Source organism: Xiphophorus hellerii, chromosome 12 (assembly GCF_003331165.1).
Source record: "Xiphophorus hellerii strain 12219 chromosome 12, Xiphophorus_hellerii-4.1, whole genome shotgun sequence".
Classification (NCBI taxonomy): Eukaryota; Metazoa; Chordata; class Actinopteri; order Cyprinodontiformes; family Poeciliidae; genus Xiphophorus; species Xiphophorus hellerii.
This window is the reverse complement of record NC_045683.1, coordinates 20,837,753-20,861,840: the sequence shown is the minus strand read 5'-3', so window position 1 is coordinate 20,861,840 and position 24,088 is coordinate 20,837,753. Positions and strand designations below refer to the sequence as shown.

The 24,088-nt window shown below is 39.1% G+C and overlaps 1 protein-coding gene across 1 annotated transcript in view; it reads left to right on the top strand.

Moving 5' to 3' along the window:
* adgrv1 (adhesion G protein-coupled receptor V1) overlaps positions 1-24,088 on the top strand; it is a 114,906-nt gene that overhangs the window by 37,180 nt on the left and 53,638 nt on the right. The window contains 50 exon segments of the mRNA XM_032579062.1: positions 561-700; positions 791-1,156; positions 1,251-1,494; positions 2,109-2,324; positions 2,428-2,643; positions 2,721-2,965; positions 3,059-3,240; positions 4,153-4,651; positions 4,733-5,039; positions 5,185-5,394; positions 6,273-6,403; positions 6,590-6,689; positions 6,778-6,860; positions 6,863-6,959; positions 7,069-7,091; positions 7,093-7,233; positions 7,758-7,845; positions 8,776-8,854; positions 8,945-9,083; positions 9,537-9,678; positions 10,110-10,375; positions 10,485-10,660; positions 10,782-10,909; positions 10,993-11,174; positions 11,284-11,430; positions 11,543-11,623; positions 11,760-12,024; positions 13,046-13,168; positions 13,850-14,072; positions 14,178-14,382; positions 14,471-14,617; positions 14,739-14,994; positions 15,794-15,996; positions 16,082-16,258; positions 16,353-16,535; positions 16,632-16,811; positions 17,040-17,204; positions 17,295-17,415; positions 18,268-18,391; positions 18,487-18,625; positions 18,748-18,930; positions 19,062-19,297; positions 19,400-19,548; positions 20,300-20,498; positions 20,621-20,840; positions 20,926-21,165; positions 21,245-21,394; positions 21,481-21,701; positions 22,279-22,558; positions 22,711-22,854. Coding sequence (XP_032434953.1) covers positions 561-700; positions 791-1,156; positions 1,251-1,494; positions 2,109-2,324; positions 2,428-2,643; positions 2,721-2,965; positions 3,059-3,240; positions 4,153-4,651; positions 4,733-5,039; positions 5,185-5,394; positions 6,273-6,403; positions 6,590-6,689; positions 6,778-6,860; positions 6,863-6,959; positions 7,069-7,091; positions 7,093-7,233; positions 7,758-7,845; positions 8,776-8,854; positions 8,945-9,083; positions 9,537-9,678; positions 10,110-10,375; positions 10,485-10,660; positions 10,782-10,909; positions 10,993-11,174; positions 11,284-11,430; positions 11,543-11,623; positions 11,760-12,024; positions 13,046-13,168; positions 13,850-14,072; positions 14,178-14,382; positions 14,471-14,617; positions 14,739-14,994; positions 15,794-15,996; positions 16,082-16,258; positions 16,353-16,535; positions 16,632-16,811; positions 17,040-17,204; positions 17,295-17,415; positions 18,268-18,391; positions 18,487-18,625; positions 18,748-18,930; positions 19,062-19,297; positions 19,400-19,548; positions 20,300-20,498; positions 20,621-20,840; positions 20,926-21,165; positions 21,245-21,394; positions 21,481-21,701; positions 22,279-22,558; positions 22,711-22,854 — 9,161 coding nt within the window.

The window sequence follows — 24,088 nt, the reverse complement described above, 5'->3', positions numbered from 1 at the left end:
TTTAGATTTGTCTAGTAACCAAATCTAAATTTTATAGAGCATCTTTCAAATTGGAAGGGTTTTTACTGTTCTGAAGTCAAAACAGATATAACCAAGTACTAGCAAGGTATACCTTAAAAAGTATTCATGAGTGTCTATAAATTGGCTCCTCTTTGTCAGCTTGACAATATGTTGAGTATAAAATGACTAAAGTAGCTTCCTGTGGTAGCAGGCTGTATGAACAGTGGGCAGTCTTTCCTTATTATAGGATCTTATAACTTTTGCTCTTATGTCAACCTTTTTATAGATTTTCTATTTTTAATTTTCAGGCTGAAGGTCTTCTGGTCACCAGGAAATTTCTCTGTACATCTCTAAAAATAAATCCATACACTAGTAAAGCTTGCATTTTTATGTCATGTTCTCAATCATACTATTACAAAATTTTCTGTTCAAAATAAGTTTATGCTAATCAAGTGACTTCTCTGGAAGAACTTTCTTCACTCTTCTCTAGTAGTGTTTTTTAGTTTTTCATCCAAAGTGTGACATGTTCAAGTCAAAGTCATCTGCAATTTTCTACACAGCCAACTTGGGAATTGCATCTCGAATTACTGTCACCATCGCCGCTTCTGATGATGCTCATGGAGTGTTTGACTTCAGTCCTCAGTCTCTATTCGTTAATGGGACAGAACCAGAGGATGGGCTTAGCTCCATTAGCCTGATGGTTAGTCAAGTACACAATTTACTATTTGTAGAATGTTCACAGATTGTTGAACATCCTGAGCATTTTCTTTGGTTTTCTATCCTCTTACAGGTGGTTCGGTCCTTTGGAGACCTCTCTAATGTGACTGTGTACTGGGAAGTTGATCCCAGTTCTGAAGGAGAGCTCCTTACGAGATTTGGCAACATCTCCTTTGGTGTAGGGCAGATATCAAAGAATATAATCATCAGAGTAGCCCAAGATGAGATCCCCGAGTTGGACAAGAGATACACTGTGTCTCTGGTTAACGTTTCAAAAGGTCGTCTGGGTGTTCAAACATCTGCCACTCTGACTGTGTTCGCCAGTGATAATCCTTATGGTCTTTTTGTATTCGCTAATATATCGAGGTCTGTTCGTCTTCCTGAAGCGGGTGTAACTGTCTCACTCACTATCCAACGACTGAAAGGAACCATGGGTCAGGTGTGTCCAGTTACCATAAGCCGAATATATAGACACATTTCCATATGTGGCTCTTGTGTCATCATTCAAAATCTTTTCCGCTTTTTGCTATCAGGTGCAAGTCACATATGGGACACTAAAGGAGTCTGACCCAGAGCCTTACAGGACTCCTGGTGTGGGCCGAGCCACTGAAGGGCAGGACTTTGTTTCCCTTCTTGATTCAGTTGTGTTTTTGGCCAATCAGACTGAGGCAAACATCACACTCAGAGTACTTGACGATGTAGATCCAGAACGAGATGAGAGTGTGTTTGTCAAACTGATCAGTCTTGATCTCATCAAAGGAGATCAAAACAGACCCAGTAAGTTACTGTGTATAGAATTTTCTGATGGTTTTATTTTTTTAACATGAATGCAATAATGTCTAAAGCATCAGGGCAGTCCTCCAAGTCACTGAATTCAAATGTTTAAGTCACTTTCATGCCCATAGTTTAATAATATACATCATTTAGGGCATTTGTATTGTTCATTTGTGAAAGAAGGGGCTGCTCCCAGGAGCTCAATAAATTCCAGCATGGTACCATAATAGGTAGCCACCTGTGGAAGAAATCCCGTTGTTTCATTTCCTTACTACTGAATATTTCATGTCAACTTTTAGTGGTATTTAGTTGAACCAACTGGCAAAAACAATTCACAAAGGTGTGGTAGACCACATTAACCACATCTAGTCCAACACCGGCATCTGACCTCTCAAATTCTCTCCTGGTCCAATATTTCCATAAACACACTGAAATCTTGCAGACAGTCCTCCTAGAAGATCAAAGGTGTTATGTCTACGTAGGACCAACACCAAGTTAAACCAATATTGGTTCGATTGTCATTAAAGTTTGTGTATCTAATATATTTCAAGAAGATAAAATATTTGTAGTAACTTTATCATATTTAATGCAGAAAATATGCTTTCTGTACCATTCAGTCTTGACATCCCCGTCTCTGGGCCCTTTGACTGACATTGTTGCCCAGGTGATAGTAGAGGCCAGCGACGACGCTTTTGGAATCCTTCAGTTGTCTGCTTCTGCTGTCAGTGTTGCAGAACATTATGTTGGGCCCATAATAAATGTCACGCGAGTTGGTGGGATTTTTGCTGACGTGTCAGTCAAATTCAGAGCTATTCCTGTGACTGCCAGAGTCAGTAAGTTTTGAACAAATTAAGCATAATGATGAAAAAATCCAACTGATTGGTGCAGCTTCAGGTAAGCCTTTGCATTATGGTGTGCTGGTGTGTGCTCTTGCAGGCGAAGACTACAGCGTAGCCTCGACTGATGTGGTCCTTTTAGAGGGAGAATCCAGTAAATCTGTTCCAATCTACGTTATTAACGATCTGGTTCCTGAGCTGGAAGAGACCTTTGTCATTGAGCTGATCAACCAAACAACCGGAGGAGCTCTGCTGGGAGAGCCCACACGTGCCGTCATCACCATATTGCCTTCTGATGACCCTTTTGGTGCCTTTGGTTAGTAGCACCAATCCAAGTCCTTCTTTATTAGACTATTTATTGCTTAACAAGTTATACCTTTTTTATTTACCCAGTCTTTCAGGCTATCCCAGTGACAGTTGAAGAACCAGAATCCACCTCTGCTGTGGTCACATTGCCTATTGTGCGCAATGCTGGCACTATTGGAACGGTGGCAGTCCAGTGGCGGGCAATTGTTAATGGTAAACTTGCAGAGGGGGATATCAGACCCACATCTGGAGAAGTAAAATTTGCTCCTGGGGAAACTGTGAAGACAATCAAGATTGAAATTTTACCTGACGATGTACCAGAAATTACTGAGGTGACTAAAGAAATGAATAAAGTAAAAACAATGCATAATGATATAGCCTGTCTTGTTATAAAAAAGTATTTCTTTCTTCTCTGTGTGTTTTAGGTTATTAAAGTAGAACTAATCGGTGCCAGTAATGGAGGAAACTTGGGAGCTGATACGTCTGTTAACATAATAGTGCCTGCAAATGACAACCCATATGGGACAGTTTACTTTGAACAGACTGTTTATCGTGTTCAGGAGCCACTCGAGGGAGCTTACGGTGCTAATATCACTGTCCGCAGGAGGTACTTTTCAGAATAATTTATTGACTACTGAGCAAAAGTATTCACAACTCAGCCACAAACCTCAATATGTTTAATTTGGGTTTTATGGGACTGGCAAAAGTATTGTGCAGTTAAAAAGTGGACGGAAAATTATACATACAATATGCTTTTATTGCTAGACCACTGTATTGTTGCTGTGGCTGTGTTTACTGTTGTTGTCTTCCTGGGAGGTGAACCTTTTCTTTAGTCTAGCAGAAATTATCCCAGTATTATCCTGTATTTAGTCTGATCCATGTTTCATTCAACTCTGACAAGAGTTCCTGCTCCCACTGAAGAGACTTCTCCCCATGCCATAAAGCTGCCACAATCATGCTCCACTAAGGCAAAGGTCATTTTATTACGATGCATTTTCGTAATGTGAAGTGTCTTCCCTTACGTAAGATTTTTAATATCAGAAAGTCACTATTTAGAACAATTTGACTAAAGCACATTTTCCTGCATATTTCTCTGTTTCCACTATGTGGCTTGTAGCAAACTATAAAGGGAACTTCTTGGCTCTCTGTTTTAACAGGTCATCAATCTCACTACTCTTCCATTAACGCCAAATTTGTAAAGTGCATGACTAATATTAGCTTTAGTAGCAATGAACTGCTATCTTAGCGTATGAGTGTAAAGGGGGCTGCACTCAATTATACAATATACTTCTCAGATTTTTAGTTAAAAAAACATGTATCATTTTCCTTTCACACCACTATTATGTCCTCTTTAGCATTGACCTTTCACATAAAATCCCTATAAAATCAAATAAAATGAATGGCTGATGTGTCAAGATCTTTTTACTGTATATTGTTTAACACTTATGCATATACTAACATACAACAACACTCACTAATTTTCACTGCTGGTTTTGTTTTCTCCTCTGCTCTATTCCAGAGGAGGTCACTTTGGTCGCTTGGAGATCACGTACAGCACCTCTGAGTTTGACATTGTTGGCTCGGCTCAGGCTCAGGACCAAAATCTATTGATCTACTACGACTCTCCGAAGTCAGGTGTTCCAGCCAATGGCCTCTTTACAACAGTGAACATCACAGGTCAAAGAGACCCTGTGGCTGCATGTGCTGCTGCCTGTTTGAGAGAACAGGCCTGCCAGGCCTTCTCTCTGTCATCAGCCGTGACTCCTCCGTCCTGTTCGTGGGTTACATCCAGGGCTGACCAGCTGACTCCTAGATCTCAGGTTTTGACTTATATGAAAAACACCACTGCAGCGGCTGTCTTGTTTAGTGCCCAAGCTGTGGCGGGAAGTGATTACGCCCCTGTCACTACTCAAAGTGCCTTTATGGAGGATGGATCTGGGACTGCCAACCTATCAGTCTTAATCTTGACTGACAAGCTTCCAGAAATGGATGAAAGCTTCTCTATACAGATTTTAAAGGTAAGGCTCAGTCCAATTTATATTTCAATCTATATACAAAAGCTCTGTGGTAACTAAATGTGTATTCTGTGTTGTTTGAAGGTGAAGTTGGTCAATTTGACCGTGCCACCAAAGAATTTGCCTACAATTGGTCTGCCAGCTAAGGCTGTAGTCACTATAGGAGTGAACGGAGATGCATTTGGCATATTTTTGATCTACAGTCTCAGTCCCAACGCCACTAAGGAAGGACTATACCTTGAGGTTCGAGAAGAGCCCACAGTTGTACCGCTGGTCATTGAGAGAAGAGGAGGAAATCTGGGCACTGTCACTGTAGAGTGGAGATTTGTTGGAGGAAAAGCCACACCAGATTCTGATTTCATTGCGAGTGGAGGGACTCTGGTCTTTGATGGTATGTTAGCTTCTTGCCCATCTCCTTAGCCTTAGGGTTATTAAAAGCTCTACCTTTCTTTAATTTGTTTTACAGTTTGAATATGTGGATTTAACCAACGTTGCATCTACCTTTTTGCGTCTACCTTTTTCCTCTTTGCATGCAGGTGATCTTAAAAAGACAATACAGGTAGTAATCAGAGACGATTTGGAACCCGAGGACAGCGAGAGCCTCATGATTGGGCTTGTTAACACAGCTGGAGGAAGTCGTATCCTCCCAAGCTCAGACACTGTAACCATAGTGATTCTAGCAAACGACAATGTGGCAGGAATAGTAGGATTCGATCCAGGCTCACGTTCTGTCATTGCCAGAGAAGGTGAGTATTGTACACAAATTTGCAAGAGCTGCTATGCCAGTACTGTCAATGTGGTGGCATACCTCTTTTTAACATTCTGTCATTACACAAACCTCAGTGAATTTTATTGGGATTTTATGTTATAGACCGGCATTGAGTTGTTCTTTTTTTTTTTTTTTACAAAGGAAGAAAAATATGATATGCATTTCTTTTTAGCTTTACTGTAAAGTGACAACAAGTACTGTAAGTCATTGTCAAGTCAAGCAAATTATAAGTAGTCCAATCATGTTCACTGCAAGCCAGATAAGAAAGACAGCAAACAAGTTGATGCACTACATACAAAATGCTGCATAATTATGCAACACTTTGTATTCATTTGTCACATAAAATACCAATAAAATCAATTTAGGTTTCTAATTAGACTGAGACAAAATGTGGAAATTATTTTAGCCATTTTGTCATTAACTAAATTTTCTACGTTTACTGTTCTCCTGTTGCCAGAACAGTTTAAGAAAATTTGTAGAATCTAAATCAGTTTACATCCACATTGCAGCACAGAAAGTTGCTATTCTATAAGATATGTGATTCTCCAGAAACAACCAAGCACTCAAATAAGAGGAATTTCTGTAAGACGACCCTCGTGTCACTGGAGATGCCTTCTAATTATGTATGAATGTGAAAGTGAGAGTAAGCATTTATGCTGATGGCTGTTGATGCTCCAACAGGTGGGCTGCAGCCTATTCATTGTCATGAAATCATTTGTGCTTGAGCGGTTGAAGTCTCCATAGCGTTAGACCTCTTGAGAAACCTCTGATGTCATCTACACCATAAAAACATTTTGTTGGAAGTTAAAAAAAAAAAAATTACTATGTTGCACTGTATTATATTTCTTATTACAGGCGAGAGGTTGACCTTACTGGTTTTGAGGTCAGCTCCAGGTTTGGGTAACATCACGGTAGACTGGACTGTTCAAGGTCCTCTTGCTCACCGCACTTTTATTCAAACATCAGGGACAATTTTCTTCAATGAGGTAAATAAGATGTCATATGTTTTTTTGTGAAACATTTGTTTCCTGATGCTTGTGTTTTTCTTTCCTAACCTTAGCCCTAACCCTGCTTTGTGTCACGACTAAGCATTAGTGTCAATTGGTGAACAGATTGTAATGAAATGTCATTTGCATATTATAAATTCAGCATATTTGTGCTGATTCCTACAGGGACAGCTAAATGGCACTGTAGTGCTGCAGCTTATGGATGATGCCACACCAGAGAACCAAGATCAGTACAGAGTGTCACTTTCCAACCTACGAACATTTGGTACGAAACATAATGTTTCTTTTAGTAAATAAAGAGTCTGGAAGACCTTTCTGAATATACATAATCTGCATTCAACACTTGCACGCAGGTGTTGTAGTGACTGGCCGTGCTGCACTGGACATTCAAGGGAGTGAAGCAGTACTCACTGTCGACACCAGCGATCAGCCAGTACTGGGCTGCTAACGATCGCACCGTCATCCCTCAGAGTGAGCACAGAGGAACGGGACCAGATTATAAAAATCTACATCAACAGAGAGTTTGGCACCTCAGGTTTGTAAGCAAAGTATGAACACATACAACTGTAGTTACCTTTTAATAGATTTGTTAAGTTTTCCTGTACCACAAAGAATAGGTGACAACAATTTTTTTGTACTTGTAGGAGCGGTGAATATTACCTATGAGGATTATTAGAGGTTCACTACAAAATCTGTCTGAGGTGGAGGGTGCTCTTGCTGTTCCGGGACAAGACTTTGTTTCTGGCACTGGCTCTGTGGTCCTTCAGGAAGGACAGACTTCAGTTCCCATTCCGGTCACCATCCTGGAGGTAAGGACTAGATGTCTCCCTATCCCATTTATTTAAACTTAACTGTCAAGTGCTGCATGTATCCTTGATAAAAATAGTTAAACCCAGAATTATTCCTGCTCCTCTATTTAGATTTCAAATTATTTTTATTCAAGTTTAGTGCTAAAGAGAAATGAGAAATATCTCAAAAGATGATAAAACAATGTAAAAGAAGCATCAGTTTTGATTAAATAATCGGGTATTATTTACATTATAATAATCATGTTGAAAATGAACTTATGTTCTGCACCTGAAGATTGATTCTGCCAAAAGTTGTTGCATTTGATGGGATTTAACCAAATGTAATAAAAACACAAACAGATGCCTCCTTGAATGAAGAACTATGACTATATATTTGAGAAACGATTACAATTATTGCATTTTGATGATACATTTACCATTATATCCTCAGGTTGTATAGGTATAGTATATGTTCACATTCTCTCTACAGGGCTTCCCTCACATTTATTTTAGCAGACTGCGTTTACAGCTTCTTTTCTTATCAGGATGACATTCCAGAGCTGCAGGAGTTCTTCTTGGTCAACATAACATCTGCAGTGCTCATCACAACTCTTGCAACTGTTCCTCAACTCGGTGAGTACTCTCTCTACAGTTGTTAGTTGAACTGGGACAATAATTTCAAGCCAGTATGGACAGTCCTAAAAATTGACTTTTTTGTAGTTTCTTTTGATTTTGTTTAATTGTTTTTCTAATGCATTGCAATAAATTTTCCTCTTGTCTTTCTAAAATCCTTTAACATGTCCTATTGTTTGATGAGCAGAGGTTGCTTACTGTACATTGCCAGGTAAAATACACATACATATAAGTTTGAACTGGTTTACATATGAGAAACTAAAATGCATGATGTACCATCCTATTCCAATATGCTGTTAAACTTTCAGCTCTCAAAATGGCTCTTTAGGTGCAGTTTTTCTCCAGTTTCTTTGAAATCTTGACCACAGCCCAATTTATGAATGAGTAACTTTAGAAAGTGATGAGTTGACAAAGTATAAGTACAACTACAACAGTGCTTGGAGGTTCCCAGAATACTATCAGTCCGCTGCCTGGAGACACATGGTAAACATGTTCTTTTGGCAGCAATCATTATGTGGCTTGGATGGTGAGACTGATGCTTTTTATGATTGAGGAAGTCTTGGGATTTGGTGGCAGCGCGTAGCCCTGTGTGGTGAGGAAGAAGAAAGCCAAACTAAACCCATAACTGGCCTCCCAGTGTCCTGGCCGCAAAGTAAATGGAAGAACACTGCTCAGAGGGTCATAAATCAGTCCATAAATACATCACGCTTGGCTCCTCCGCCTCCCAGGCTTTTCTCAGGAGATGCCTCCTAGTTGTAATCCTTCGCGTTTGCCATGATTAAAATTAGATCCCCTGCACTTACTCCCTTCCCAGCGTTTTTGCTGCTTGCAGTTCAGATAAGCCTGGCGGAAAAACGAAAGCACAATTATTAAATTATAAACCACAGTAAGAACATCATTTTCATTCTCTCTCTGTTTGCACTCCTTTAGACACCAGTGGCTTGGTGGCAGAAGTCACCATTGTTGCTAATGATGGGATTAGAGGGGTCATTGAATGGACAAGCACCATGTAAGAAAAAAAACATCCAGAAATTTGTACCATTTAAATATATGCCTACGTTGTGTTAAAAAATTATTTGAAATGTGCTCTTGTCTGCAGGTATGAAGTGAATGAGACAATCGGAGCACTGACTCTCGTGGCGTACAGGAACAAGGGGACATACGGGAATGTCTCCCTTTTCTTCTTTGCTCAGAACTTGGAAGCCCAACAGGGACTTGACTACAATACTAGTCAAACGGTTAGCAATGTCCAGGATTCAAGTATTCATTATTAAACACAAAGTCAGCACTCTACACATGTATTTAGACTGTAAATGTCCCATTTGCTAGTATTCTACTAGCTGTCAGGACACAAACATTTGGAAAAAAGATGCTCTGCTCAGATGAGACCAAAAGAAAACTCACTGGATTTTTATGCTGTGTGGCTTAAAACTAACTTTGCCCACCATCCTCATGGTGAAACACGGCGGTGGGAACATCATCATGTGCTTTGTCAAAATTGAAGACATCTGCATTTAATATTTTTCCAGTTAACATTACAAATTTACATACACTTGAAGGATTTATTGTTGCTTAAAGAAAGCCCACTATACCCTGATTCTAACCTTTTTCCTGAACTTAGGCACCTAAGGGCTTTTGTAAACGTAAGACTGAGTGTCAGTTTTCACTTTTAACTCCCTCTCTTTTCACAGAGGCTCCATTTTGTTGGCGGTGAAAGGCATAAGTTTGTGGAGGTGCAGATAATTGATGACACAATTCCAGAGGGAGCAGAGAGATTCCAGCTAATCTTGTCTGAGCCTTCACCTGGACTGGAGCTTGGCAGAAATACTACAGGTAGGAAAAGGGACAGCCTAGAACAAAGATTTTAAAAGCTACCACAAAAGTAGGTAGCGTGATGTTTCAAGAGATAACTTGAAAAGAGTGTGCACTTTCTTCTTCAAACAAAAAGTCATTAAGCTGACTCTCTTCACACCAGTAAATTCCCCCCTTTTGGCAACCATCGTGTTCTTATACTTACTTTTTCCTGTGTTAAATGTGTTATTTTTTTTACAAAACCAGTCCACTAGCTCTTTAACTAGTGTCAAAGCTTTACCTTAGTGTTAGTTCAAAGATACAAAAAAATGCTGAAAGAGCTGGGTTAGATTAGAAAGTCAAATCCCTTTCACTTTGTAAAACAATTGATACTTTTGTTGTAGTGATAGACTTCAATCATGTTGCATATAATCCACAGTACTTTTTCTAACTTTCTTTGTCTGCTTTAACAGCTACTGTAAATATCCTGGCCAGTGATGATGGACATGGTGTCATTTCCTTTAACACCAGTGATCATTTCCTGTTACGGGAGCCTACCTCTATGTCACAGCTGAGTGACAGTGTAGCTAAACTCTATGTGGTCCGTAACCCAGAGGAAGGCACTTTTGGCACAGTTTCAGTTCAGTATACCATTGTGGATGCCAACGGCAGCCTGGCAGAGGGTGATGTGATGCCAACGCAAGGTCTTGTAGTTTTGGAGGATGGAGTCCGATTTAAGGTAAGATAAGCAAATATATTGTAAGTACCAAAAGGCATTGAAAGAAATAAAAAATAATTCCAGAAGCTCACATAGATCAAGTTCTGATTTATTTTCCCTGTTGTTTCAGATGCTGGAGGTCCGAGCAATACGTGATGCTGAACCTGAAGGGAATGAAACATTCACATTGACCCTGTTTAACCCAACAGGAGGTGCACGACTTGGGGAGCAGCTCCAAATTCTTATCACTGTCCTGGAGAACTTAGCCCCTTCAGGCTTGTTCCGAATCGGACCCTCTCTCAACAGGTCTCAGTACAGTTTTATCAAAGGATCTGAAAGGAATGCTGCTGCTTACGACCTATCACATGTTTTAAATAGTTAAAAACTGCATTTCCTACATAGGGTTATTTGTTGTGTCTTTATTCAGAACCAGCACAGCAGTGGTGGCTGAAGAGGGAAGCAGAGCTGTCTTCCTCACTGTCTCTCGCAGTAATGGCTTGGAGTCAGCAGTTAGTGTAGAGTGGGAGATGCAGTCTGGCACAGCTACAGCTTCTGGTGAGGCTAAAAAGTAAAAATCAATCTAAGTCTCTTCTTACGCTATTCTTTGACTCAGAAGATACTCTTCTTTCTTCCTACAGAGGGTCCCCTCCCAGTCATTGGTCTGTATCAAAGCTTTGAGAACAACCCAACATCTGCTTGGTGCTCCATTCCAGGAGAGTCTTCCTACCTGGCTTTAAGGCTTGACCTGAAGCCCGCGGTTGGGGCCGTCCACAGTCTAGCTACTCTGTATCGGTGGCAAGGTGTTTTTGTACCGATAGAGGTGACATGAATATTCCACGAGAACTAGCACAATATGTTCTCACTCAGTCTAGGAATGATTGAAATAATAGGGATTAATTAAGCAACATTATTTTCTCTGATTGCTTTAGTCTGTCAGAATCCAAGACCCAGCCTCATGTGTTGGGTTTGCAGTCAATGGTTCTACCTACATTGCCATTACTCGTGGTGGCCCTCCCTTCTACCCTGCTGCAAACCTTAGCATCTTTAAACTGCAGAAGGACCTCAACATAACATTGGCAAGTATAAAATCAGTCATATCACAACATCATTGTCATGTTTTGGTGCATTGATATATCATTATGACATGTAGCTTAAATTATATGGAATACATTATTTTGGTTTTTAAAGGAACAAATCATAGGAGTTGAAGCCCTGGATGTGAAACACCTATCCACTGGAGGCAAAGATTACCTAATAGCATCTAGCCAGGTGATGCAGACTCTGCCACTTTTAAGACAATCTTTAGTTTAATTTTAATTTTTTTTTAACAGTTGAAAATATAAATGTCTCCAGTTTTGATGGGTGTTATACATGAATTAATTTTCTTTTTTTCCCGATTCTTTAGATTTTTGTTTGGACAGGCAGCTCCTTTGCACTCCACAGGACTCTCAACTTTGAACAGGACATCCTGAGTCTATCTCCATTTATTCATGCAGATGCGCTCTATCTGCTGGTGTGCATTGACGGCCAACGTGGGAGCTGCCAACTTCTTCAGTGGAGCAATGGCATATTTCAGAATCCACAAACTCTTCCACTTTCCGGCAGAGCCATTCAAGTGGAAGTAGTGAACACAAGAAGAGAGGATACTCTGCTGTTGATTGCTGTTGAAGGTGATCTAACTTGTATGAGTTCATAAAATATTTGCTTGTTGGTATGTTCCTAAATTTCTAATGATCAGTAGACATTTTTTTTCTCCATGAGCACTTCTTTTCTCTAACACCTACCCAGGTTTTGGAATAGTCAGATCAATGCTGGATGGCCCGACACAATATTAGGGAAACATAACAATGCAATGTTGTTTTGGAGTGCTGTGTTAATATCCATAACGACTGACCCACATTTAGCATGCTGTGACACATAGGTCAGGTTCGAGCATTAAACACAAAGAAACGTCCATCCAGATGGCTAAATACATTACTAACATGCAAAGTGTCAATGAGTCCCACATGAAAAAAGAGCCAACCAATTAGAATCAAGAGCTGGTACCTGGATGTGTACCTTCAGAAGTGTTGATAAAACAACATGTAGAGATATCAGAAAATAATATCTGAAGTGATTTGGCAAGCAAACTGTAAGAACAACAGCATCAACAGCGTAGGTAAGATTGTTTAGGTTCACTATATAAACAAAGTCTAGGATGCCTGTAAAGTGGGACTAATCGATAGTATGGAGACAGGAAAGTAATGCATTGTATGTTTTCTTTGTTTTCATCTATATCTTCTTGGTAATTATGCTACAGTTTGATTTTATTACAGACTGCAAGCATGTTGGTGAAACAAACAGAAACTGTTTATTGCTCACTAGACATCTTTGTTCTTTTGTTCCCTCTATGATTGGAAAACTTACAGTCTCGGTCTGGTTATATATTTTTTGCAGTGCTCTGTTTATTATGAAATGATGTGATCCTTCTGAGTTTGAAAAAGTGGGGAGATTTTAGTTTTGACCTGTTGTGGGTTTATGTGGAAAGGCCTCAATGTGCAGCACAGCAGAGCCACAAAAGGACCCAGAAGTTGTAATTATTCAGCCTTGGGTGTGTCAGTCAGGCGAGTGGTTACATAAACATGCTATTCTGGTGTGAATGAACGTATTTCTCTGAAGCATTCTTCGTTTGCTTCTGTTTTCTTCTAACAGGCCCCTTGCCATCCTGCGAAGTATTACGGTGGAGTTTAGCAGAACCTTCACCACAGCACCATCAGTCCATTCCTCACCCAGGACTCGCCTCCATTCACTCCTTTACTGTGCCGTCAGGGATCAGTAAGCATTCATATCCTGGTCAACTCTTTCTGTAAAGAATTAATGCCAATGTAAAATAGCTGAAGATTTATAGCGTCATGAAAAAGTGTCTATAGATTTGTTGAGTTTTTACTTGTGTCACATCTTTTAGATCATCTAACAAAGCTTAATCTCAAAGATAATCAGATTAAATACAGAAAGCAGTTTTTTGTAGTTGATTTAATTTACGGATAAAAGTGCAGCCTATCTGACAACATAATGTCAGATCCTAAAAAGCATCCCCTCACCTAAAGAAGTTTAACAACCTATGAAACAATCATAGGATTAAACCTATGATTAATCAGTCATAGGTTTGACTGATTAACCTATAACCTATCAGTCAAACCTATGAGCGACGAAGCCATTTGCCAGGTTTGAGAGATCCAGATGAACACAATGAGATTCATTATACACAAATGCAGAAAACATGGAACATTGATGAACCCTCACAGGAGTGGCCAGCAGTTAGGCAACTTAATCATGAGGCCACAAAACAAAGAAGACCAACAAATAAAACACCACAGGCCTCACTATAAGAAGACGACTTTACACTCTTACATTTGTTAAGCACATGGGGAACATTTTGTGGAGGGATAGTGCTCTTGTCTGAAAAAAGTAGAACTTTTTTAAATGTGTGTACTCTAAACAGAGATTTCTTTTTAGCGTATGCCCTGCTAACTGGAAGAAATGGCTCTTCACTTTACTCCTGGAGATCTGATGTCAATCTGTTCACTATGATCCTGAGGGCACCTAGAGCCAACAACTTCCTCTCCTTCATGGTCCCATCTCTCAATGGCACAAAGGCCCTTTTGGCTTCCTCTGAAGATAATAGCTCAACTATCTATGAGTTCACCTCTGTCTCAAATCAGTCTGACTTCATTCCAAGGTATGCCCTGGATTACAAATATCAAACACAGGTTAGTTTTAACAGAAACAAATAGAATCGAAGGACAAAACGGGGTCCTTGTCTCTTTCTTCTCTTGACATTCAGCTCTGGGGAGTTATACTTTGCTCCTGGTGACAGGGAACTTGATCTAGCAGTCAACGTCATTGACGATGATATCCCTGAGGTGGAGGAGGTTTTCGGAGTTAAGCTGAAGAATCCAAAAGGAGGGGCAGAGATTGGGTTTGGTGGTGAGGTAACAATTCTTGTCCCAACTAACGATGATGCCCATGGCGTTATTGGGTTTGCTCAGGTAAGAATTCATTTTAAAGTGCTCATTGTGTTATTGACTGTTTAAAAGTATTTCTAAGTATTAAGCTCTGCTGTACATATATTTGCAGAATTCCTTATATATGGAGGTAGAGGAGTTGGAACAAAATAATCAAATTTCTCTCAACGTTGAGAGAAAAAGAGGACGTTTTGGTCGACTGACTGTTCATTGGGCAGCTAATGGTAGTTTAACAGACATTTACCCCACGTCCGGAGTGGTGAGTAACTTCTGCTGCTTACATTAGCACCATTTTTAAAATGCTTTTTTTAGATAATCACAGCCGTTAGTTTTGTGTCGAAATGTCGCAATTTAGTGCAGAAATGCAATTTTCTTTACAGGTGACGTTTTCTGAAGGTCAGACTGTAGCCATCATCTCATTAGCCATAGTGGCAGATGGCTTGCCTGAGTTATCTGAAAGTGTCATAATCATCATCCGAGATGTCACCACTTTGGGACTTCAGAACATCCAACAAGGTGCAGTTATTGACAGGCAGCGGGCTCAGGCTCTGCTTACAATCTTACCAAATGGCTCCCCCTACGGCGTGATTGGATGGCATCTGGATTCCCTCTTTACACTAACACAGGAACCACAGAGTAAGAAATCAATAAGTGACAGTTGCTTACATGTTAATCTATGAGAGATCATGGAGTTAAACTCTCTAGTATTTTATATTTAGTTAGCATTTTTCTGATATTTTCAAAGTAATCACTCAACCATCCTTTTATATTCTTTGAAAAAAAACTACTTTAAGATTTATCATAGCCAAGATGTTTTGATTTGTATGTTGGGATGTAATTAGTTTGATTAGTCCATGAAATGGTCAAATAATATTTATTAATTAAAGTATTGGAGAAATATTTATTGAAATGGCCACACCTACTAATGTAGAAAATTTGCATGCTGTCATTTTGTTAGTGGAAGTCTTCCAGATCCATGCAGCGCCTTGTAAAAGTATTCATGCAGCTTAAATATTTACATATTTTGTCATTTTATCACCACAATCATTCATGTTATTGTCATTTTTCATAGCAGGTAATATAACAATGAAGGGGTGTGCATAACAGTACACTGAAAGGAAAATAACTTTTTTAAATAAAATCTCTAAAGTCTGTGTTCAGGCCTGCTTAGTCTATAGTTTCCTCTATTTTTCTTTGCAAAATAAGAACAAAGTAGTTTAGATCTGAACAACTTCCAATATTCTGCTGAAGGAAAGCATCCCATGACATTATGATTCTTTTTTTTGGGTTATCAGATAAAATGACAAGGAAATACATTGAAGTTTGCCGTCGCAAAAGTTAAAGTTGCAAGGCACTGTAGATACTGTGATTATGTGTATCATCTGGTTTTTTGGTGTTTACTATTTACCGTAATCTAATTTTTTCCAATCTGTAGGAACTCCAGTCAATGTGACTCTTTCTATAGTAAGGGAGCAGGGATCATCAGGTCAGGTGGCGGTCCATTTCCAGACAAAACCAGCCTTGAACCAACACCCTTCCAATCAGGCTTCTATAGGAGAAGACTACTTAGCGAGAGATGACACCATTATTATGTTCAATGGTGCCACAGTGGCGCTCGTCTCTATCACTATTCTACCAGTAAGGACGGGGGATCAGTAATTAATTCACAATCTTCTATAGTTTTTCCCTTTTATTTAATGCACATGAACATATGTTATTGCAGGATGATGTCCCAGAGCTTGCAGAAAGTTTCCTGGTAAATATCACTGGAGTGGAGATGGTAAATGGGTCTGTTGGAGCCGGCCAGCCAAGTCTAAAGAGGCCTGGGATGGAAGTCGCAGAAATCACCATCCAGGAGAACGATGATCCAAGAGGGGTTCTGCAGTTCAACATCTCTGAGGTGAGCGTGCAAAAAGGTGAATTAAGGTGAGGGGAAAATATAATATGTGCTCAATAATCTGCCATAAAAAAACATTACTGTTAATCTTGTTTAGGATTTACCTGGAAGTGTGCTGGCCTATGAGATACCACCTCCAGACAATATCCTTCATCTGTCTGTGGTACGATTTGCTGGCACAAGTGGGAGACTGGTTGTCTATTGGGAGGCTCAGCCGATCACAGCTGACCGCAATGACTTCACCCCTGCATCGGGAAACATCACTTTTCAAGAAGGCCAGGTAAATCAAGGTGTAGTGTTCTGAGCTGATATAAACATTTCTGAACATAATATTCAGCGCCTTACATCGTAGGTTGTATATTTCTTAAAACATTAGAAAAAATCTACTATAGCCATCACCATCTTGGATGATGAACAAGTAGAGGCCTCAGAGACCTTCAGAGTGGATTTGCTACGGGTGGTCGGTGGCGCTCGTCTTGGACAAGTGACCTTTGTAACTGTTGTGATTCCGTCCAATGACTCGCCTCTGGGACGATTTGGATTTCAAGACTTGGAGGTGAATGTAATATACTATATATATATACTGTATATATATCACCTTACTATAAAAATACACAATACAGAGAAGAGGTTTATTTATCATAGACATTAGTATAATATGGTTGGAATTAGGCAGCATAGCATCTAGAAAACCTCATGTTGCTGATAAATTAAGAGCTAGGACATTTTTTTCCCTTTATTTTAAAATGTACCAATATGTGTTTTTATTTTATTTTTTTCTCAGATTGTGGTTAGTGAGCCCAAGTTTGTGAATGATCCTTCAGCTGTGGCGACACTCACAGTGGTGCGTAGTTCAGGAGGTAAAGGTGCAGTGGTGCTGGTGTGGCAGGTGGAAGACCAAGCCATAGATGATCTCTCTCCTGTTAATGGCACACTTGTCTTCACTGAGGTGTAGTATAAAATTGCTATTTGCTGATCCATTGCTTATAAGAACCACTTAGGATAAAATTGCAAACATTATCTAAATTTTCTTTTACAGACTGAGCCTGTCAAGTCATTTGTGATCAGAGCCCTTGCTGATAATTTGCTGGAAGGAGATGAACATTTCATTGTTCGCTTGCTTCCTGCTGACAGTGGTGCTATCATCGACCCTTTACATGGTTTGTATTACATAAAAATGCCAAGCTACAAGCATATTAACTTACTGAGGAAATGTACCCAGGTTTATAATACAGCAAATATTCATTGTCCTTTTCTGTCTTCACTTAATGTCACACACTCTTCAGCTGAGACTGTCTTGGAATTTCTACCTTAATTTTGTTGGACCTCTTTTAAGGCTGTTAATGTCACAGTAATTGACTGGCTGGGATCTCTGCTATTGGTCTGCAGTGGTTTATCTTCTACTTATCAAAATTCAAGTTTTATGTGACAGCATGTTATAAAGACTCTTCAACTGACTCGTCGTTTACCTAACTGCAATGCTAACTGAAGATACACAGATTAGCATAACCCTGAACTGTAAACTTGCTATTCTATACCAATTCTATGCATAGATTAACAACTGGACTGCTCTGTGTTTTCTTCAATTATTTATATAAATAAAAAATTGACAAGTTCCTTTAAATCTACAGTCTGCTTTTCAGTTTAGAAACACACAATACTTGTGTATTGCTGCCAGTCAAATTGAAGATTTGGTATGAAATATTTTTCATGCTTTAGAGAGCAATAAATATAATGGTTCATATGCTGCAGGTGCAGATTATGCATTCTTGGCACTGGGTAAAGCTGTGTGAATATTTGCATGGCTTACACTGCTGACAGGTTTAAGTCACCGTTTTTTCTGTTCGTCACCACCTCCTACTGCTTTTACCTTCTGTTTTCAATCTTTGTTTCATTTTCTGTTGTGTGTTGTGTATTATATGCAATAAATTCTTTAACTTAAAAAAACTCCTGTAAAAATAAAGTCTTGCTTTTTAATTTACTTAATAACTTTTCTAATGAATCTTATGCAGGAGTGGTTACAGTCACCATCACAGCAGACAAAGCTGCACTGGGGATTATTGGAATAGCAGAGTCATCTCGGAACGTTATCATTGGAGAACCTCACGGAAAGTATAACGGGACTGCTGTGGTCAAGTGAGATAATTGTTGCGCTGTGTCTCCAACTGAGAGAGAAAAAAAGACGTTTTACATTTTAGTGATGAAACACCTGTTTGTGTTTTTCTGTACAGCCTTGTGCGAGGTCCAGGTGTTTTTGGAGATGTCCAAGTGTATTGGAATATTACTCCAGCTTTGGTTTCTGAATTCGAAACAATTTCTGGCACTGTCACTATGCGTAATGGTCAGTCTGTTGCCACCATTACTCTGAAGGTACTTAATGTTTATGGAATTCATTGAAAGAATAATCATGGTCTGTTATAGCATCTGCAAAACATTCACCTTAAAATTGGCATTCTTTAATAGAGGTTTGTTCATATGAATTATGCTGACAGGTCCTTGATGATGAACTCCCAGAAGAACGACGTGATTACCAGCTCTCACTGACCTCTGCAACAGCAGGGCTGGAAATAAGTCCCATTGCCAGGCATGCTAGGGTTACCATGGCAGCAAGTGATCTCCCCCATGGACTTTTCTCTTTCAACCAACTCCAGCTCACAACAAAAGAGGAGGAAAGGGTGAGGTCATTATAATTAGACAGACATGTGTATTTCACTTAGGGAAATCTCTTGAAGCAGTGTGCTGATACCCCTAAACAACAATGGTTTAATTTTCTATTTTATTTTTTTTATTATGATTATTTATGCAGGTTAATGTGACAGTGATTCGCTCATATGGCAGCTTGGGCAGTGTGTTTGTGACTTATCAGACCTCGGGCTACACAGCAGTTAGCGGAATGGACTTTACTCCGGCTTCAGGACGATTACTGTTTACACCAGGCCAAACCTCACAAGCTGTCACGGTGCACATCCTGGATGACAATCTTCCAGAAAGACCCGAACTGTTCTTTGTTAACATTACCTATGTAGAGCTGCTCAATCTCAGGTTATTACATTTTCTAAAATGTGAATGACTAGGTGGAATTCCATTTCCCTTCTTGAGTTGTTCTTACTTACTTCTTTTTCTTCGTCTCCCTCTGGTGGTCAGTGCGGTGGACTACACAGTGAGGGAGTCAGGACTGCAGCTGGACCAACCTCCAGCTATTGGAAACATATCTTCTGTTCTTGTGGTTATACAGCAAAATGACAATGTAGAAGGCATCCTGGAGTTCAGGCAGGACTTCCTTAACATTACAGGTAAAACAAAAGCAAGTAGAAACAGTTCAGTTATGAATTGTATAGGCCACGATGAATTAAATCTAGATTAACTGCTACTCAACTTTCAGTATGTTGGATTGTTATGTCAGTTTCTATGGCATACCCAATTTCAATAGCATACATTTTTATGGGTTTTTATTGCTTTTATTGAGAAATCCATTCAATAAAATAACACAATTTATAGGTTCTTCATTGTGTTAAGATCTGGATTGCTTCCTAACTAGGGACTGCAAATTGAAATATTTTGTCCCCTGAGCCAAGTTATAACTTTAGTTTTGGGGCTTGGTGTTCCAGAAATATTGTTCGTCTCTAAGCTATTTCTGGAAGAATGAGGAAAAAATACTCTTATCAGTACGTTTTGATACCGCAGTTTAATCATGGCTGAATTGTGAACCAGCTGTGTTAGATGAGATTAAATCTCACATATAAATCTTCTCACTTTCAACACGACACACAATTCATTAAGTGGTCACCTTTTTGTCAGATTTTGCCTGACAAAACAGCCTGAAAGGGCAACTTTAGCTTTTCTGTCCAATCCTAACTGTTCCTGCAGAATGTCAGTCTGTTGACTGATGTCTGACGAGAAATAACTTCTTTGCTGCCCTTACAATATTAAAAATGAGCATTTTCCACCATGTCATTTTGAGGATGAAAAAACATTTTGGCTATGACAGTAATATGATATGTACAAATGAGACAAAAGATAAATTTTGACTTGCTATTTTTCCAGTTGAGGAAGATGTGGGCTATGTGCTGATCCCAGTGGTGAGGAGAGTGGATTCCTATGGAACGGTCTCTGCCCGCTTTATTTCGAGAGGCTTGAGTGCGACTCCTAATCTAGACTACATCCTGCACAATGACTCACTGGTGTTTGTCAGTGGCCAGAATATAAGCTTCATCAATGTCACTATTGTAGATGATATGGACAGGTAAGAGGATTGGCTACTTGATCACTATAAAAATAAATTTAAAAAAACTAATAAAAATTGACATTTTATTTTTTATTCTAATTCAACCAAATAAACTAAATAATACATATTCTTTTTTTCAGTGAACCTTCTGAAATATTTGAACTAGTTCTGATTGGATCCACTGGCGGAGCAGTTCTGGGCTCCAAATATGTTGCAAGGGTCACCATTGGCAAGAGTGACTCCCCAAATGGAGTGGTCCGCTTTGTAAATGAAAGTGTAATCGCAGTGGTGAACCCGGACTCTACTTTGAAGCTGAGTCTTGTTTTGGAAAGAGCAGGAGGCCTTTTGGGAAATGCAACGGTATGTTAAATTATTCTGGAGGAGAAAATAACATCATGTGATCCTCTGGCAGATCTTTCTTTGCTCATGTCTTTTCTTTTCACAGGTTGTCTGGAAGATCCTTGGTCCAAACAGCAGAGACATTCTGCCTGCTTTAAATACTGACTTTAGAGCTCCTGTGAGTGGCTCTTTCTTTTTTAGAGATGGAGAGAAGAGTATGGGTATCATAGAGCTACGGATTCTGCCTCATGGAGAAGTGGAAGTGGCAGAAACGTTTGTTATAGAGCTGAGCGTTGTTTCTGGAGAGATGGATGTTGATCCTCAGGCCGGTTCAGTAACACTCAAGGTACTTTGCTAAATATTAGCTCTATCTCTCAAACAATATAGGCAAATTCTAACTACAAAATTCTGTCTTTTTCTTTCAGATAGAGAAGTTTGGAGACCCTAATGGTATAGTCCAGTTCACTCCTGATGCTCTTCAACAACGCATCATCAATGAGTCTACAGAGGCAGAAGGCCCACTCAACATTTCCTTGTTGATCACACGCAGAGAGGGAACCATGGGCAACATCACAGTCAGATCATATCACAAATCTACATTTTGTCCCTCTCTGTCAAGCAAATGAGTAAAACTGCTAATATAACCATCATTTCCTCCCAGGTCCAGTGGCAGATTCAGAGTGCCTCAGATACAACCGGTGACTTCCAAGCCTTAGTGGGCTCTGTGATGATTGTTGAAGGCCAAAGGGAGGCAGAGATCATCCTGAGCCTGATGCCTGACACAGTGCCAGAGCTGGAGGAGCTTTACATCATCCAGCTTGTAGCTGTGGATGGTGGAGGGACTCTGGATGCCAACCCAAACCTGATCAGAACTCAAATAAGGTTTGACATTAGAACTATGTTAGAATCACTCTTGCACAATGTACTGGATATTTTGACTAAATAATACAATTCTGAAACTACTACAGATAGACAGTAAACTAAATTAAACCTATATAAATTTAACTTGAAAAATATTTGAAGGTGAGTTGAAGTTGACAATCTTTATAGCCTGTTATTTTCACTTAATGAATGAAAGCATTGTACTTAGTGTCACTGAGGGAACCTGGGCATAATGATTCACTTTTCTGTCCAATTCTGGCCTGGATAGACCTTCACAGTGTAATATACCTGTTCACATGAAAGGGACAGAGTTACTGTATATAGATCATTATTGCAAAAATCCATAATTATCCACTCGTGAAAGTAAATTTGTTGGGCTTCTCCTTGGCACTCTGGCAACAATTCAGAGTTCTAAATACTTGCTTTAGTTCACACTAACCAACATTTTAGATATAGTATTTTCTCAACTTTTTGTTCTTATTGCTTTATATTTGTAAAGTGGTAAAAAAAAATTGGCAACAGCTTTAAAAGAGAAGTCAAAAATTGTAATTAAGTATTCTTCCTTTATCCCCTTTAGGGTACCTGCTAATGATGATCCCCATGGTGTGTTTTCTCTGGACTCTCAACAGCAGGCTGTGGTGGTGGCGGGTTCAGGGTCTCTGCTCACTAGAGCTCTAGTTGTGAATGTAACTCGACTTGCTGGGCTGTTTGGCAATGCCAGTGTTGGCTATAAGATAAGTGGTAGGGGAACTGAACTGATGAACATCCAGGAGATGCTGGGAGGCCAAGCTGAAGGAAGGCTGCTTATAGTAGAAGGTCAGCCCTTTAGACAAATCACTGTCCCCATCAGTAGCCAGGTGAGGATCATGATGCTTTTTGACAATACCAAGAAATTATGCATTTGGCAAAGTAATACACTTTTCACCAAATGATTTAACTTTGACTTTGACTTGAGCATATATTGTTTTGAAGAATTTATTTTTCCTTCAAACTGTCTTTCTGTTATTAGGCATTTTTGTCATTGGGTGGAAGCTTTACAGTAGAGCTGACTGACGTTAGACTTGTGAGCGCTCTCCAAGGCCCTTTGCCACGTTTGCTTTCTGATGGCAGTTCTGCAGCAGTGACCATACCAGAATATGCTGCCAGCTCAGAGGTGACTTGTGAATGTGTTTATTTGTTTTTCTTTTCATATAATAAATCATAAGCTCTAACAGAATAGAATAAAAATATCATTCTTTGCCCCACAGTGGAAAATTCAGGTGCATATGTTCAGCTAAGAGGATAAAAAAGCAGTGTACTTTTTAATATGATTATTTTTGGGGATTATTTCTCTAAATTAATCACTGACATGGATCATCAATGCAAATTGCTCTAACCTTTTAATGTAGTTCTAAATATGTACAGAGAAAATCATCTGAGCGCAACAGCATCATTTCTCAGATTTATAACTTAAAAAACATTGTCCAACTCATTAACCATTTAATTTTAAGCTAGGGTGTCAAGTTTTTCTTGCGTTAGCATTATTTTTATTTGCATAAAAAAATTTTCAGCTAATATTAGACTCTGCTTGCATGGCTAATAAGTAAATGGCAAAAAGAAAATAAATAAACAACAGGCTTAGTTACAGACTGTTTCATGGTCGGATGCTTAGAGAACAAGGTTGAATCATGGTGTATGTTGGTATTTATTTTTGTCCTTATTAATATTTGTTTGACAGAAATTCTGTTCAATAACAGCTACCCCAATTGTATACAGCAAAGTATAGGCACAACACTTACATTCTACAAAAATTGAAGGCCTTCACCTTCATAATATAATAACAATCAGTGGTCTGATTCAGTTATATGTCTAAAATGGCTTTGATTTTATTGTAGTGGTCTTAACATTTTATTTTTATCTGTTTTACATGAGTCTTCCTTTACAGCTTAGACTATTGGCACTCTTGAGAACCTGGTTTTTATTTAATTAAAGCACCACATGTATTATAGGTCTAAATATTTTTTATATTACATTTGTTGCATTACATGTTCTGCAGGGAAATTCAAGTTTCACAGCAGAAAGTGAGAGCAGCATGGATATTCACACAAAAGTAATATAATATAAGAATAGAATGGACTGGGTGTCTCAGTGTGTAGTGTGTGACAACATGGTTGTCCTGGTCTGTCTCAGGCCATTTGCTGCATGACTTCCCATTTTCTCTCCCCTCTCTTTACTTATTCTTAAATAAAGGTAAATAGACCCTAAAATATCTTAATGAATAAAAGACAAATTTACAACATAAAAAAAATTATATTTAAAATAATTTATATCTTATTTTTTACTATAGCCTATGTAAAATATGAATAGTTTAGGACCAAGCATGTTACCTTGTGGTATACCACATGCAA